This window comes from Calidris pugnax, unplaced genomic scaffold (assembly GCF_001431845.1).
Source record: "Calidris pugnax isolate Ruff unplaced genomic scaffold, ASM143184v1 scaffold143, whole genome shotgun sequence".
Lineage (NCBI taxonomy): Eukaryota > Metazoa > Chordata > Aves > Charadriiformes > Scolopacidae > Calidris > Calidris pugnax.
In genome coordinates, this window is record NW_015090861.1 from 87809 (window position 1) to 106468 (window position 18660).

General features: G+C 40.2%; 1 protein-coding gene across 1 annotated transcript in view; it reads left to right on the forward strand.

Moving 5' to 3' along the window:
- Positions 1-18660, forward strand: part of STAG1 (stromal antigen 1) — a 165949-nt gene that overhangs the window by 5854 nt on the left and 141435 nt on the right. Inside the window, exons 2-3 of the mRNA XM_014944245.1 lie at positions 412-514; positions 10451-10615. Coding sequence (XP_014799731.1) covers positions 412-514; positions 10451-10615 — 268 coding nt within the window. The remainder of the gene's footprint in view (positions 1-411; positions 515-10450; positions 10616-18660) is intronic.

Sequence of the window (18660 nt, forward strand, 5' to 3'; positions counted from 1 at the left end):
AACTGGTGTAACTGTTCTAATGATGCCATCGCTGGACTGGGATCCGGTTTGCTCTCTCTGGTGGCATGGAAAGCAGCTGGGAAGTAGTTACTGAGAGTAAAAGAAAGTTGATACTCGTGAATACATGGTGGGATGGATGTGTTGAGAATGTGCTGTTTAATGTAGCCAGTTTTTGAAGTGTAACATGGTTTCAAAAGAAGCTGTTAATTTAAGTAACTTCCAGTCTATAAAGTGACTTATCAGGCCATAAAAAGGTAAGGCGTTTTGCCAGGGCTAACAATGCTTAGTTCCTTAGTTTGCTGACTTTTTTTTTTTTTTTTCTTGTTTAGGACTAACTGTTTAATCAGTGAGTTATAGATTACTTGTTGATTTCAAATCATTTTAATTTATCTAGTGTTTTTCCCCCCCTAGGGATTCTACAAATGAAACTACTGCACATTCAGATGCTGGCAGTGAGCTTGAAGAAGCAGAAGTCAAAGGAAAAAGAAAAAGGGGCCGTCCTGGCAGGCCTCCAGTATGTGTAATTTAGTATTGTTTTGTTATGCATCTATTTAAAATTGACTGCAAACTGTTTTTCATCTTATCATCTTGTGGTCACATAAATAGGCTTTTAATGAGCCCTATGTCAAACTTTATGAAGTCTTGTAGTATGAAATATTTATCAGATTGGTATCCCAACAATGCTTGGAGTGTTTAAAAAGGGACATAAAATGAGCTCATAATAGCTATTATTTTTTCTTTCATTGGTTACTTACGTGAACATTACAATTTTGTAATTATTGTCATATTGCAACATTCTTCCAGACAGGAGAATAATCTCAGTAAGCACAACCACTTTCTGTTTTAAAAGTTGTAATGGATTTTAAGTGGCAAATGACACTCGAGCCGTCCTTTTAGTAGTTGATAATCTCTTAATGTTGAACGGAAGAGTTGGAGGTTAGTATTAGCTCAGTGCCTCAGAAGATCTATTAACACATCTTAAAAATTCATGTAATGGAGATACTCTGTGTCCTACGTATAGATTGGGAGCTTCAGCCTGTTCTCCAGCGTAGTGCAGCACATGAGATTGCTCTCTGATGTATAAAATTTGCTGTTCCTCAGTAGTTTTTGCCCATTGCTGGCCCATCAATGGGAACATACAGGGACAATTCTCTATTACACATAGTATTTGAGGAGGCTTTCTCTTTTATTTTCATTTATTTTTTTTAAAGTAGCCAATTTATTGGAAAATACAAAAAAAGTTCAGTGTGTCATGTTCTCCTTCATTTTAGTTCTTCAGGGTCATCTGATGTAGTTCTTGATTGTATCACTTAAAGTACATGCCGTGGAATAACATTTTTGGTGGGAACTTACGTGTGTTTGTTATTAATAGTTTTGATTCTCCTCTTAGAGGAGAAAGGGCAGAACCAAGTGTTCCTCTCAAGCATGCTGGCCAAGCTGGAGCTTACTACTCCTTAGTATTGGTTTTCAATTTACATCACAGTTTCTGGACTTACTTTGGGAGCCAACATTTAAAATTGTGGGCTTTTCTGGATATGTCTTCTCCCTTAAAGCTATTGAACAGTGTTTTCTGTGATGGCATATAGTTTTCATCAGATGGACACATTTGCTCACAAACATGGTGCTTCTTTACAGGAAGCTTTAAAGAAGCACGTAAAGAGAACAGCTCATGTGTTTGTATATACAACAAAGGGCAAAATCTGAAATTTTCTTAAGAATATCTCACTAGTAAATGTAGGAGTTTTTGCAGATCTAATTAAAAAAAAAAAAAAAAACAAAAACCAGCCAGAGGATGGTGCAACAACCTGATTGCTAACCCAGAAAGTTGTCCGTGTAGGAATTTAACTTAAAGCAACACTAGTGGTATTTTGTACCCACCACACTTTCCTGGGAGGGAAAAGTGAATGTTACAGAAGGTGTTTCTCATCCCTCTGCTTGAGCTTATTAAGTAGCTCCAGTGGGAATATTTGCTGAAGCACTCTGCTGTTCCTGCTATCAAGTTTCTACAGGAGCAATTGCTCATTATGCTTAGAACAACTCCAGCCTCATTAAGTGTTCATGATCATAAAGTGATGAACACACAGAGGAAGCAGCCATTGCTGCATAAAACGATGGGCTGCCAGCTGACCATTGCTGCTGAGGGGCAAGACCTTAGGGTTATCAGAGATGATTCCATGGAAGCATCGTCTTAATGTTCAACAGAGGTAAAGAAAAACCCAAATCCAGTCTTAAAACTCTGAGGAAGAGAATAAGGAATAAGAATAAAATGAATACTGTGTCCTTTATAAAAGTGTGGTTTGCCAAAATCTGGAATATTTGGCACAATTCTAGTTTCTCTTTCCCTCTCAACCTCCACCCCAAAATCTCAGTGAAGCGTGTATTAGGACTGGAAGAGGTTCAGAGAAGAGAAACAATGATGGTCAATCATGGAATCAGGCTGGGAAGGACTTGAGGAGGTCTCATTGCAACCTCCAGCTCAGAGCTGTCTTTGGGATCAGACCACATTGCTTGGGTCTTCTCCAGTCTGGATGTGGAAACCACCAAGGCTGGAGACTGTTCAACCTTTCTCAGCAACCTGTTCCATTTGATTTCTTGAAAATTTTCTCCCTTATAGGCAGTCAGACCCCCTCTTTTCAGTTCTTGACTACTGTCAGTTGTCCTCCCACTGTATTCTGCTGCAAAAAACCTCACAGGGGAAGTGTTCTGAGCCCCCCAGCCATGTTGGTAGCCCTCTGCCGAACTTCTGCTAGTTTATCAATACCTCTCTGGAGCCCCCCAGCCATGTTGGTAACCCTCTGCTGAACTTCTGCTAGTTTATCAATACCTCTCTGGCACTGAGAGGGCCAAAGCTGGACATGCTCTTCCAGATATGGGCTAAAAAGTGTGGAGTAAAAGGATATAATAACTTTTTTTTTTGGTGTACTGCTGCATTCTTGTTTGTACAGCCCAGGGTGCTCATGGCCTTTGCTGCTGAGGCACGTGGCCATCTCATGTCCAGTTTGTTGTCTTCAGGTCCCTGAGGTCCTTTTCCAGAGCTGTCCCCTGACTGGCTGATCTCCAGCCCGTGTTGGTGCAGGGGTTTATTCCTCTGCCAGGGGCTGGTCTTTGCATTTGTCTGTGTTGAATTTGGAGTGTACTGTCAGCCTGCTCCTCCAGACTGTCAACAGCAGTCTTGCCTGCGATGTCATTAAACCATCTCCCTGCCAATTTGGTGTCACCTGCACACTTGACAGGAGCACACAATGTCACCCCCTCCAGCAATTTGATAAAGATGGGAAACCAGACACGTTCCAGTTAAGACTTCTGCTGTATTCCCTCGTTACCAGCCTCCACGTAGAGGATGATCCATTAAACCCTGTACTCTGAGCCCAACAGCTCAACCACTTGTCCACCCGTCTGGTTGTCCACCCATCCAGATCACAGCTTCCCAGCTTGGATACAAGAATATTGTGAGAGACTGTTGAAAACATCGCCGAAGTCAAGATAAATGACACCTATTGCTCCCCCCGTGTCCACAAATTCAGCCATTTTGCTACAGATTTTTGAGTGACTTGACAAAATGTGTATGTTTGGATATACAGTCAAATCCTGCCTTCATAACTGATACTGCAGCAACAGAAAGGAATAAATAAGGTGGTTCTAAAAAAACAAAAAGACCAAAAAGGAAAAAGCCACTCAATGTCTAGTATCCCTGAGGGGAAATGCAAACACCTTTGAAAGTCTAATCTAGGCAATTAAATTTATTACATTATTTGATACATGTACTCAGTAATTGAGGTCTTGGTTTTGAAAGCATGATGTTTTGCTTTCCCTCCTCCTCCACAGGGCTCGCCCATCCATGTCACTAACCCGACTGCTTTCCACAGGTGAAATACCTGTTTCTTACGGGAGGTGCAGCTCTGACATTGTACTCCCACTCTTCCATCTGCTAACATTTTTATTTCCTCCACAGGTACCACCTACCGTATTCTCAGGCGTCAAACAGATTAAAATATTTAGTTAAATTCAGAGCTGTTTTTCTCAGCTGATACTTAGCTTTGATGTTTTTCATTTCTGTTCTAGACATAAAGAAAGACTTTTCTGCCCAAAGGCTTTTCTGGTTTTTGTGGGTTTTTTCCTAACTAAAATATTATGGTCTAATAAGATTTGATCTTTCCCTGCAAATGCTGATTTGCTTTCTGTCCTTAGGCCATCACAGCTAGAGTGACACATCTGCCATAAGCATATTGACCTCTTTTAGAAGGAGAGCTTACTCTTCTGTGCTGTTTTGTCTAGCTGGCTGCTTCTGTTACAGAGCTGCACGCTGTGTACCCCATCAAATATATGTATGGATGTATTTATTTTAAATAGGTTTCTGCTGTAGTGTTATAGAACGAACTTGACCTTTTGTTAGAAAGATAGACCACTAGTAGAGGATTTTCCAGACTTTTCCAAAGAAAGACGTCCCTCTTTGTAAATTTGAGAGGTTTTTAAGGAGTTGGTCCTCATTTGAAAATTTACTATTTGTAGTGATAGCCTCTTCAGTTCATAGAGAACCTTAATATTTTGGGGAACCTTCCCTTTCCTGAAAATGCTACTTTCCAAGTTGCTCCTCCACTTCTGTAAGAGGGTAGACTATGCAGTCAGCTTGTAGAGATCTTTCGAAGTAACTCTCAGAAACTAACTTATTTGTCCTGAATTCACTGACCCTCTCAGTGAATTTAGCAGGAGCTGCACCACGTCCTGTTCTAGCCTTGACAACGGCTTCCTCCTTGTCCATGTCACCTTCTAAACACTGTCTTGTAGACGAGGTGCCTGTGGAAGGACTGGCTGGGAGGTGAATCTCCAGTCGGTGGGATATTTTGGTTTACCTATTTATGTGATACTGTCTGTGAGCACAGCACCTGGCTGTGTATTTAGTGAATTGTGTGGGGTGTATTTGAGGAGTGACCTACCACAGTCCTCTGGTTGAAATTGCTGAGTAACATTGGCCAAAAATGCCTTTTCTGTCTGCCACATTGTTGAAATATGTGGGTATGGATGTGCTCTCCTCTTTTAAGGAGGGGATTTGAAAGCCAAGGGCTTATGAGGCAACGCAGGTTTCACATTAGTGAGCATCAGCTCAGATCAGCTATTTATCTATCCCTTTTTGTCTCCTCTCTGTTCAGCGTTGTTGGTGTGTTTTATTTTAACCTGCCTGGCCTTACCTTCCCAGCAGCTCGGAACACTTTGGCTTAAACCTCAGCAGTTGGAGGTGGAGGGAGCGCGAGAGATCCCTGGCTGTGTTTCAGCTTTGAAGCAGGAGTAGGCAGATTGGAAACGTCACTCTTTCTGTTCTGGAGGTGACAATTCTGAGATCTCTGCTGGCATGTCTCTCATCCCAGGGCTGTAGCACGCCTTTCTCCAGCTCCTCTCCTCAGGTTCTTCCATTGAGGCGAGATGGAACATGGCACTTCTGATCCCTTTGTCCCCACTGCAGGCTGAACAGTTTTACCTTCAGGTCCTTTTGTATTTTGCGTGGAAGAGACAGACCGTGATACTTTATCTTTGCATTCATATGTGAGATTTTAACTTCGAAGCAGACTCTTAGCCTTATCATCCTGCTTGCCTGATATTTTAGCTCTGTCCCTTAAAAGTGAAGTGAAGAAGTCTTCTTTCTGCAGTTCTGAGGGAGTGCAGTGCACATAGAGGTGGTATGTGAAGACTTCTCTATCCCACCACTTGTAGCTTCCTGGTGGAGAAATCCTAATGGCATTAGAAGTTTTCCTTTTAAGATTTAGAGAGGATGATCCTTGTTTGTTTGGCAATCTAATCTATTCTTCATTTTTCTGTGGAAATAGTCTTTTTTTTTATTTGTAGCAATTGCCTCCGCTGGAAGAAGAGAAGTGATTCAAGCATTTGTAGCTAACTCTTTTGATTCTTTAAGGTCACTTTTTGAACTCTTGCCGAGTTTTAAAATAAAGATGAAAAAAAGCAACATCCCTAGCCCTCCCCAACACGGCCTCTGGTTGTTTTTGTTGTAAACTGCCTGTGGTACAGCGGAACTCATGGGGTCTTAGAGGGCCTGCACCTGGCTTTATTTGCAGGATGAGGCTTTTCACAGGGAGAACTTTGTTTATTTCACTGATGAAAAAAGTCCAAAGGACAGGCTGTTGGAATCCAAGAATTTAGATATCTGTGATGATGTCACAAAGTGTGCAGTAGCCTTCTCTTTTTTTAATCAGGATTCATGCAGAAAGAGCTCAGACATTACCACTCTTCCATGTAACACGAGGTTATAACACAGAGACCTCTCAAGATGACAGTGCCTTTGAGAGGCAAGTTCTTCAGTCTTACTCAAGTGGAAGGTTAAAAACCTTCTTTCAGCTGTCTTGAGAAATGGGTTATTGCTTTAAATTCCTTATGATATAAATGCACGTAGAGGCCATCATTGAAAGTATTGGGTTCGCTGGAGTTACTGACCTGTAACACTTTCACTGTCTTTATTTCTTCATGAAGTGCATCAGATCAACTCGTGGAATGTTAAAGGAAAATGTCGAGCCACTTTCACCTTTCTTTTTGTGTAGCGTGTGAATTAATTTTCACTGTATTATCTGATTTTACAAATGTGGGTCACATCCCCCATCCCATCATTTTAAAGACACAAAAGGAAAAGTATTTTCTAGTTAATTTTTTACAAAATTCTGAATTATCATCATTTTAGTTTAATTACAGTCAGGGTAAGTATTTTGATTCCTGCTTGCCTTAGTTTAAGCCCATAAAGCAACAGGTAAACTGTGTGGTTATCAGTATGGCCGTTTTAGAGTTGCTTCTGTGATACTTTCTGGAACTTCTGCATTTCCTGATGCTGGTGTATATAAATCCTCAGCTGTGGTTGTTGTCAGTTGAATCGACTGCACAGATCTGAAAAATCATTAGTATCTAGTGTTTTAATTTGGCAACTTGGACCATTTTGACACCACTGTCTGTCCTAGGCCTGGGAGAGAAAGCACAGATTTAACTGCTCCCAGCTCCGAGCCACACCTTTCTTGGTGTGTGAGTAAAAGGCCTCCAGCTTTCTTACCTTGTGATTCTTGATCCCTCCCTCCTGTAGTCCTAGTTTGCCTCAGTGTCGGCTCTACCATTGCAGTAGATGCCTGAATTATGGATATCGCTAACCAGGTTGCCGTGACTTTTCAGATATCTCTCTCATAAACGGGAGAAAAGTCAGTTTTGAGTATGGAAAACAGTCTGTTCTTACCCACCCCAGGGTTCTGACAGACTGACACTTAGAAAGGAAAAAAACCATTAAACCAAAATAAACCCCTATGCATGACTGTCAATTTAAAGGAGCTTTAGGGAGAAGCAGGAGATTTCTGGCTGAAAGGTTGTAAAGGGGCAAGCAATAACCACAGTTATTGTTCCTGTTCAGAAGCAGGAGTTCTGTTTTTCCTGTATCTTGGTCACCATTTGGTGGATCTTCACAAGAGCAGACTTGCTACAAATTCACTTTGATCTTACAAAACACCACGTTTTACGCCTGTCATTGATAGTGTGACAGGTTTCCTGGAGCAACACTCATCCTAGGGCAGGGCTGTTTCTGTGTGGAAGCTCTTTGTGGCATTAGGGGATGGGGTTTTTGTGTTGAGCTGAAGGACCACCCTTTCCTGTGAATGCAGGTCTCTCTCTTTTGGGATGCAGGGCTACCTCCGTTTGGCATCCTCAAAGCCAAATGTCATGTTTTGATGTGTAGTTTGACTTGGCAGCTCCACTTCCAAGAGCACCCTACCTCTGCAGATACTCCACAGAGATGCCCTGTGGTGGAGGAGTCCTCTTCATGCTTCTGTGACTCCCACCAGTCCTTGCTTTTCTTTCATTTGCTTCAGTGGTGCTGGATGTCTCCATCCTGGGGTGAGGTTACCTACTTGACTTTGTACTCAGAGGTAAGAACCGGGATGAAGCTCAAATGGCCCGCAGAGTTTCTTCTTCTAAAGTCAGGGACTCTACCTGCAAGTAAAGTCTGACAAAAGCATTGTAATATTTTATGCTAATGAATTAAGATAATGCCCGTTCCTCCTTCCTATGCCTTGTGCTTGTGAACCTTCATAATTAGCATACAAGGCGGTTTCTGGAGGCTGGAGGACCTACGTATGACTTGTTTCACATTTGAGCTCCACAGTGGGATTGAGCTTGGGCTTCCTGTTGGATGCCTACTGGATTCAATACAGATCCTGCATCTGGAGTTAGCTACCCCTGCTGGGGTGCGGAATGGCTTTTGTTAAGTGAAAGACTTGGGTTCTCCACTGTGGGAGATGTTCTCATTGTCTATACAGGAAAATCTATACCAGAGGGAAGCTCTGATACAGATTCTCAAGTATATTCACTACTATATTTGGTGTTAATTCTGGTCCAGAATATTGAGATGCTTACTTGGGCTTGAAGAATCTGGCTTTGTCTGGTAACTCTGTCAAAAGTACATCTGTCAGTTATTTCTGTACCTCTTCAAGAGCTCACAGGTGCTCTCACCCTTCTAATTCAAACCGTGACTCTGGGTCAAAGCACCCTTTTCCCCAGGATACCTGACAAAAGAGGAGTTTAAACTGAGCCTTTCCGCGTCTTGTGATTCCTCATTTTGAGTGTGTGCTCATGGCACCGTAGGTGTCATCTCTCACTGCTTTCCAATAACGAGGTAGCTTTGGAGGTGGGCATTTCCCATCCATCTCCTGCTTCCTTTCTCTTCATCCTTGCAGTCTCCCTTTTAATTACATGTTGAGAAAAAATTTGCAGTGTTTACTGTCTCCCTTTTAATTACATGTTGAGAAAAAACTGAATATAGAGGGGGCTTGTGTTACCTTCTGTGCAGGGCATCAACTTGCCTCCCTACTTTCATGTAGCAGCTAATTGAAGTGCTCACAGCTCACCCAGAGTGAACAAGCACATGGATTATATATCTCAAGAGAGTCAATTTCCTTCTAATTCTTGGTTGTTTTATTAAATAGTGATCGTGTGTCTCTTTGGATCTCAGTAGAGCTCAAACATCTTATTTTACTGATACCTGTCTTGCTGATAAAAGGCAGCTTTGCACATGTTTAAAAATCCACTGAGGGAGAACGCGTGTTCTTCTGATCATAGATGTTATCCAGAAAACTTTTCACAGATATTATACCATTATTTTAGGCTTTCCAGCTTGCACTTTATGCAAGTCCTTAACTGAATATTTGCAAGAGGTGGTTGCAATTGCTCTCTACCTTGCCCTTTTCTTTAGCTCTCTGGCCCCACCAGCAGTGATCCCTTTTAAAGTACGGGGAAAGCGAGGCTGCAGGTCTCTCTTCTACCAGCTCTCTTCCAGAAATCTCATCCCTTTCCTCTGCAGGAAAATTCTTAATGTGTCTGTGAGTGGAAGATACAACCAAAGAGGTTGACTTTATGTTCATTACTGAAAGCTTTAATAGAAACTGGCTGACAGTGTATTCAAGTAAATGGTACCATGAGGATATTGTCCTAAATGTAACCTTGTAATTGCTTGTGTGTTGTTTTCTTTAACATAATTCCTCAAAATAGCTTCATTGTTCTGTGAGAAATGGTACCTTTTACTTATGTCTGCCTCACAGTAGGGACAAAGTATAGAATATGGAGGTAAGATTGTGGCAGGAATCTTATGTTATTTTCCCCAGAAACTTTTTTTTTCTTCTAAGGTGACTTAAATTCAGAGCAAACTGTTCACTAGATTACTTCTTAAAGTGTGATCTACACCACCTGATTATAAGCTTGAAGAATCTAGAGAAAAATTACATGTAATAATTTAGATTCACAGGGAAAACATTTTAACTCATAACATTTTGAACCAAGGAACTGTTATAATGATCTACTAAATCTGGCTTTATAAATTTAGTGATTTGAGTTGAAGAGCTGACTCTATGTACACGGTTTCTTACGAAAGTTGTATAAAAATGAAAATGCAGAAAACGAATGTTAACATAATAAGTGTATTTTTAATAACATATTGTCTTCCAAAGATCATTAGTTATTCTAAAAGTTTGTGTGTCAACATAAAACCCCTTTGCTGTCCTGTCTGTGATTTGCTATCATTTATCTAGTTGTAGTCCACTGTGTGTTTATGTTGAATGAGACTCATATGGGTATTGAGGTGAACTGACACTCCAACAGTGGAAATTCACCACTATTACCTTGACACAACAGGAGCTTTTAAGTTGTTCCTCAACAACTACTGATAAATAAAGATATATGTACATGGCTGGATAAAGCCCTAAGCAACCAGGTTGAATTTCAGAGCTGCTTTGAGCAGGAGGACAGGCTGGAGACCTCCTGGGATTGTTTCAGCCTGGCTTATTCTGTGGTACTTGTGTGTATATACATGCGTGAGTGTATAAAAATGTGTGTGTGATATTGATGTATAATTTATAAGGATACAACAAGTGGTTTCAGGTATAGCTATAATAAACTTTTCATTCTACTGGTTTTCTTTGCCCAGTCTGCCACTAAGAAACCTCGCAAGTCTCCAGCAGACAAGGGTCGTCCTGAATCTGCAGCCAGAGGAACAAGTCGTGGAAGAGCTAATGGCCACCCTCAGCAGAACGGAGAAGGGGACCCTGTCACTTTGTTTGAGGTGGTTAAGCTGGGGAAGAGCGCTATGCAGGTAAAATAACTGATTGTGTTACTCCTTCACAATTCACTATATTCTGACTAGAAGTTCAGTCCAAGCTATGCTTTTGTAAACAATTGTGTTTTATCATAAGCTCTGTTGGTCCAATAGACTGTCTGTGTATGATAAAGTAAGGATGCAATTGTAAACAATTACGTGTTTTTTCATAAGCTCTGTTGGTTCAATAGACTGTCTGTGTATGATAAAGTAAGGGACAGAATGTGCTTTGATTGAGGGGAGGACTGTCACACATCTATATATATATATCTGAAAGACAAGAAGAGACAGGTCAGAAAGTCATGTAGTTCAAATTCTCCATTATTTTGTTCATTACTTCCAAATTGAAAATACATGTTGTTATTAAGCAGTCCATTAAAGAATATCCTGTAGGAAGTTTCATATGAGAAAAAAAGTATATGATATTAATGATGGATCCAAAGCTTTTTTGTTTGCTTGGTTTTTTTTGTTTTTTTTTTTCAAAAATACCTGCTGAGACAAGCACTTCTCAGTACTTTGCACTGCAGCTTGCATTCTTCTTGCTGTCCCCTCCAGAGCAGTAGGTGAAGGCTAAACCAGTTGGCTAGACTTCCTCTGCATCTGAGGGACAAAGACAGACACATCCTGAAGGCGAATTTTCATTGTAAAAGAAATACCTAGGATAGTTGTAGTGAATCGCCTCTGGAAGTGTTTCTTATTCTTTTATGCTTTGATGAATTTCAGAGATCTTGCAGGATTTATTGGGCCAGATGACTCCCACGTCAAGAACCTCTATAGATGATTGGTTTTGACAGTACTGATATGCTTTTAGTAAGCTGCTGTGCTTCAGCTATAGTTTTTGGCACTCAAAGGAGAAACAATGGGCCCAAAAACGCTGTTCATGTTCATTGCACCGTGCAGTGCAAAGCCAACAGTCATTCCTGCTGAAGGAACGATGGTTGGACTCGATGATCTTAAAGGTCCCTTCCAACCTAGATGATTCTACGATTCTACAATTCTAAGGAATGTTTAAGGAAACCTCCTTTACTTTGCATTTCAGCACACCAGGACTTGTGCAGTATCGGTTAGTTGTTTTGACTTTGTGGTGCTAACTAACATGAGAAAATTGCAAATTAGGAAAATTAGGGGCCAACTCCCATTTTCAGTGTTACTTTTAGTGTAGCTAAAAGCTGAGTCTAATTAACTCCCCAAGGAACCTACTCTTCCAAATGAGTGAAAGCTGTTGAAAATTTTCTCTCTGTCTCAAATCTGTGGAAGGTCTGAGATGTAATTTTAAAGAACTAATAAGCAGGAAGAAATGACAATTTGGATTCTTTATAGGTGCTGTATTTACAGTTATTCAGGACTGACCCTTCTTATCTAATAGGTGAAGACAGAACAAATTTACTCTTAACAAAGCTACAGATTCCTTGTGCTGCTTCTTCCTACGTGTTTTGACTCAGGGCTTCCAACTTTGCTTGGTTTTCAACGCTTTTTCAAATTTCACTTTTTGGCAACATTTGAGGAAACATCTGGAGTCTATTTTCTGGTTTTACTGTGGTACAGAGCATACAGGATGCTTTATGGAGTATGTTTGTCTTAGAGTTACTGATATTTGCAGGAGCCAAATGAAAAGAAAGGGGTGATGGCTTTGATATTGGATGACTCTGTGTGTGTGTGTGTGTGTGTGGAATTGGCTTTGATACTTTTTGTCTGTTTCAAAGGAGATGCTATGAGAAGTCTTCTGCAAATCAAATTCTAAAAAAAAAATTGCGTATTTGTATTAAGAAATCTCTGGAATTCAAATATAAAGGAATTGTTTTGAGAAATTTAGTATTTGTATATGCATAAACAGATGGATGTGCGTCTGTAGATTTATGTACATATACATGTGCATGCACAGGCTTAAAATGTGCCCAGCCTACCTATGTGAGAAAGAAGCAGACAAGCCTGTTTGAAGCAGTGGAGAAATGATAAACAAATAGTAAAGGCATAGGCAAGTTCATTTGAAGGCCTGGCATGCAGACAGGCATAAATTACTTGGGCTGTATTTAGGAGCACCAATCTTAATTTCAAGAGTATGTGTCACTTGTGCACCTTTGAAAATTGTACTGTTGGTAAAAATATTCCAAAAGAAAGAAAGAAACCCTATAGAGGGAAAGAGGATGCAATCAAAATGGGATTGAGTATTTTTTAAGTTGCGCTTCTGGACAATAATCCCACGTGAAGCCCAAGTTCTATAAATTAAGCTTGCATTAGCATCTTTATACTTGCCTTTTTACTTAATAGCTTAGGGATTTTGATGTAATAATTCAGACTTCTGGACAATAATCCCATGTGAAGCCCAGGTTCTATAAACCAAGCTTGCATTAGCATCTTTATACTTGCCTTTTTACTTAATAGCTTAGGGATTTTGATGTAATAATTCGGAATGCTTGGAAATTTTTTTTTTTCAGTTTCAATGCAGGTTTTTTCCAGCCAATTTTAGCACTTTTGTTGGCATTGCCAGTTTTCAGACAGGTGCCATATATTTGTATTTGAGAATGCTTGGAATTTTTTTTTTTCAGTTTCAACGCAGGTTTTTTCCAGCCAATGTTAGCACTTTTGTTGGCATTGCCAATTTTCAGACAGGTGCCATATATTTGTATTTGTCAGAACCTATTATTTCCTCAATATTTAGTTCTTTCCCTGTAATAGGAACCTACATTTTTCTATAGTGCTCTTAAGTTTGCTTCCAGCAATGAAATACCAGAAAAATTCAATTAATATACTCTGAGATTACGTGGGAATTTTACTTCCTGTGCTTTCATTTCTGATCTATCTGCTCCCACTGTTTGCTCCTCAGGATTTATTTTAGTTGTTAGATTTTTCTGGCTTTGTGTCGCCAACTCATGGAAGTCTGTAGCTGAACTCAATTCTCACTTCTTTTAAGTTTGTCCTCTGTTTTGGTTCTTGTGGCAGGGTTCATTTACTAATTCTCTTCAGGCATATTGCTGTTTGGTTCTTCCAGGGAAACAAAGTTAGGTCGGTATTTTGTATTTCAAGTATATAAAACTTCAGAGTGGCTCTTTGTGTATAAATCTTTGCCTTTATTATGAAGCACTAGTTGTGTCAGTGTTAAACTGACATTTAAACTACTATAAATGAGGAGTTTGGTATCGGGTGTTGTCGCTGGTTTTTTTAATTTGCTCTGGAACCTCTTGCACAGTTTGTTGCTTGGGAGGTTTTTCTGTTGGCAGCCCTCTGTGTACTGAGTGTGATGTAACCAACTGTGCAGGTTTTTCAAGGGTAGGTTTTGTTAGTCCATTAAGACCATTCACAGAGCTTTTTTAGGCTCCGTGGGGTCTTTCTTCAACAAACACGATACTCTTCTGCTTTTTGTCATTTGTCTCTTTTATTTATTTTTTTTTCCCTTGAATGTTTTTATGGATACGGGCACACTCGCTGTATTTCCTCACTCTAAACCTCCCTCAGCAGAAGGGACTAGATCATTTCTCGTGTGCTGAACTGGCTGAGCTCACACGGAGGGGAGCAAAGGGATGGTGAACCTCCATCCTCCAGCTGAGCCCCCAGTTTGGAGGCTGCCTTCCTGCTTAACCCTTCATACAACGCTTCTGCCACCACCTCTGGCCCTGGCATGAAGCTGGCAGTGAAATAAAGAGTGTGATGATCTCAGATTTTCTTTAGGCCTCAGTCTGAAAATTTCTCCTAAGTAAATTATGGCCAATTAGCTGTAATGAAGTTGGTACTTCTGTGTTGGTCAAACCAAGCATAGAAGTGTTCTGCTTTCTTGTGTGCAAAGGGGTTTTGTGCCTCCCCCAGAACCTCAGGGAGAATTGTAAGAGCTGTTCAATACTAAAACATGAACAGGTCTATGTTTGTGTTGCGTGATGTTCATGAACAGATCTATGTTCATGCCTTGGTGACTCTGCAATACTATGTGCGTTACCAGTTACCTTTAGTTAATGTTAGCAGTTCACTACAGATCAGATGCTGATTTTGAGAACAGTATTTGACCCCTCTGCTTATGCTCAGCTAATAATAGTAATCTTGGTGCCAGTTTGACACATTTCAGAGTAAATATGGCTCCAATATGTGCCAACAAGCATTTTAGGATATGTATCCAAAGAAAGCTTTCTAGTGTGTTGAAATGGAGATTTTCATAGTGCCACCAGCTCTTCTTTGTCTCTCCAGAAATCAAGAGTGTATGTAGTTCCTCACTGTTCTTGCTGCACACATGGATTTGAGTCCTTTGAGTTTCCTTCCCTGTTCAAGTAAAGCTGTGTTTGTAGCACCACTTACCCTGTCAGGAAAAGAAGTTTTATTTGTTTCTTAAGTTTCAGCTTCTCAGATTTTTGTCATCTGTGCACCTACTGAGCTCATGTTGGCAAGTGGAGACTCTTTTCCCAGTACTACACTGGCTAGAAAGTTTGTTAATCAGAGCAGGAACATTGTGAGACCATTTTTTCCCCTTCAGTCACCTACCTGAAAGGATTAAAAATCTTTCGTTAATATTCATATTAAATATTTCTGAAATGTTAATAGTATTTTCACTATTACACTGCTTTTCAGTGTTTATCCACCTGTCTGTTGCAGACTGAGGTTCAAAATTACTGCATGCAAAAATAAAGGGTATGCATCCCCTGTAATTACAAGTTTGTTGGAAGTAATGCAAAAAAGGTAAAGCAAACACTCAGAGCACTTTCAGCAGTGGTTTTTTTATTTTTCTTTATGCACTAGCATCTTAGTGGTGCGGTCGCCAGTTCCTTTTATTGGAATGCATCAGGATTGGATGACTTTTAGTCATTGATATCTGTATTGGGTATCATTTCCTGATTGAAATTCCTGGTACTTCCAGTATCTTTTTGTATTGCTTTGGGATTTGATGATTTGTACAAGAAAGGCAAGATAGTTCTTCCAAAGAGCCAGTATGTCTTCATGCATTTTGTTTGTATGGCATATTCTATATAATTTCAGTTATTTTTGTGTTTTCATAGCATTTAGGGCAGAATAGACCGTTATGGTCTGTATGCTACCTCTCTGCATAGCTCAGGCTATGGAATTGCCACCCATTCTTGTATTAAGCCAACATCTTCTCTTACAACCCTCATTTTTCTATAGTAATATTAATTTCCATTAATTAGAAGTTTGGGTGGGCCAACCGTCACAACTGGAGAAGCAGAGCCATAGGTTTGAACATCATTGTCCCCCATCAGGTCTGGCTGCTCCCCCGTCCTGCTGGTCACCAGTACCTTGGCCGTTGGGGTGGGGAGCTGGGCTGGTGGACGTGGAGCAGGAGGCGGCACTGGCCTTGGAGAAGGCAGCTGGTGTCCCCCCCAGAGAGCGAGGCTGCTCCTTGGGGGTGGCTTCTCCCAGGGAAGGGTGTCGATGGTAGAGCAAGCCCCAGTGACTGCACAGCTCTATCAGCTGGTCTCATTTGGCGTGGATTAAGCTTTGCTTTGCTTACTTTTCTCTCCTCCCTGGAATTTTATCTCTGTTATTTTAATCACATAATCATTATGCAGTATAGATAATCCCAGTGTTCCTTAGTCCTTCCAAAGGTTCTGGTGAGAAAGATTTGTTATGTGCCTGCTTTGCTCTTGCATAAACTGAGGCTGCGGTTGAACAGATTGGTCCCACCTTCTCCCACACCTACAGCTGATGTTTTTTACACCTCTCTTGTGTGTTTTGTAGTCACACCAAGAAGTAGATTTAATTAGAACCTGACATTTTGGTGGGTTTTTTTTTTTTCAGCTGGATCAGGTCCCTGATTCAACTCGTCTCTGGCAGCAGCTCAGGCTTACTCTTGATTAGAATGACTGTGCAACCATCACTTTATCTACCTTATTTAGGAGGAATTGTATTTTACATATATGCTTTTACATATATACTTGATACAAGTCCAGTATCTTGTCTCTGACAGTGTCAGTTGAGAGAGAGAGTAAGAAGGCAAAAATGTATTTGGGGTGTTCTCCCCATCTCTTGACTGCAGCTGGGGGTGAACATGGTGTCTGTGTTTTCAGTAGCCTTAATGGCTTTCTCTTCCCTCAATTTGTCTCTCCTCCCTCCTAGAGAAGGGAGTCCTCTGTGGTAGGCAGTGTCTCTGCATCGGCCTCTGCTCTTTCTGGGAGTGAAGGCCTTTGAAGCTTGGCAACATGCAGACATGTCATATTCAGTAACATCCATGTTTTTTTGTGTTAAAGGCATGTTTTAGTTTAATTGTCCTTGGTTGTATTTTAACAGTGCTGTAGTCTCCCAACTTGAATGATGGACAACAACTTTGTGTTTCCCCAAACTGTCTCAGAAACTCCTTAGGAGTTCAAATATTCATTCTCTGAAGTTTGCAGGGTAAAATAACCCCAACTGTTATTGTCACTTAAGCTAGTATTTAGTTTTCATATTGCTAGATGGATTTCTTCTGCAGCCTAATCTTCTTTTTATTTTTGTTGTATGCTACTGAATTAAAAGAAAAACAAGATTAAAACTAGGTACACGTTCTCATGCTGGTTATACTAGACACATTTTCACCACCAGATGAAGCATTAATTAGTTCGAAGGCTATCCCCTAATACCAAATGAATTTTTCTGCAGTCACCACACAGGAATTCTTCTTTTGCCTCATGATGTAATAAGGCATAGAATGATTTTGCTGTTAATGGGAACACACGTGCCAGTAGTGCAGTGTGTGAAATGTTTATTACCCATTATGCTTAAAGCTGGACAGGTCTTTTGCTCTCCAGGATGTCATCATTTTTTGAAGTATCTGTGAACTCTTTACGAATTATGCTAGCAAAAGAGCTTGAATTGTTTTTTTTAATAAGTTGATGGATCTTTCTTGTTGGGATAGCTGATCTTGTTTCTGCACTGCTTTAAGGCGGTAGGGTGTTTTTTTTCTGAAGTTCAATGTTTATGAGTAGTTTTGATGCTTTGTAGCATCTCAGAACCGTTGGTGCCCATGATGGGCCCAGCTTAGACACAGCCCCTTGGAAACTGTGCAACATGTCGCTTGTGAGAGGTCAGCACCTACAAAAATTCTGTACCTGAGTCGAAAATCTGCTTGGTTTGGGACTGTTGGATGGTTCACCGTCATTTCTGAGGGCTCGGGTGAGGATCTGCTGTGAGAAGAGCACTCCTCCTCAGTAGTTCCTGTGATTTTAATCCATTTGAAGGAAGAATTTTTTTCCAGTACCTTTTATGGACAGAAGTGTAATATCAGTTAAATTGTGCCATTCTAATACTCTCATAAGAGAACTAAATATTGTTATCTTTCAGGATTTTTTTTCTCCCAAATGGTTCCATATAATGTATTAAAATGATTACTCCACAGAGTGATACTTAATATATATTCTATTGCATAGAAATATGTATTTATATGAAATGCCAGACAGAGATATCTCTGTATGGAGGGTACGAATGCCTTAGTTTTATTGGGAATAAATACTTCTAGGATTGTATTCCTTCCCTCCCTGTGCTTCAGGGAAAAAGAAATTATATGGGTAGAGACCACATAAAGCAGATTTTCCCACCTTTGCTTATGATAAAAGAACAAGAAATAAGTACTGTTACATTAAAGTAAGATTTTTTTAAGAAGAATCATTTCGGCTTTTCAGAAAGTGCTTGCTAGGTGTTAGTGAAGTGTGAACTCTTTCATAACTTCAAATGACCATCTTTAAAGAAAAAAGAATAAATTGCAGCTTCTCAATCTACACTTCTTTTTTTATTAACCTTATATTAAGTTTTTCAGTGGATGTATATTAGACTTACTGCCTGCAATTTGGAAGGCAACCAAGTACTCATCTTGAAGTCTAATGCACAGTCTTAAATTGCACATACTTTCACTTGGTAGGAATTACCTTCTCCCCAGTAACTGTCTGTGTAATTACTTAAATCTTCACAAAATTTGACCTTAAAAGACTTACTTTTTTTTTTTTAAAGAAACTGAGTAGTTTCACTTAAAAACCCTTCTGCTCAGGGCATTCTAAGTCTTTCACTACTTCCCGTTCATTCCCTGTGTTCTTATTTTCAGTGGACTCTGAGTTCTTCTCCCTGACCGTTAAAGCACA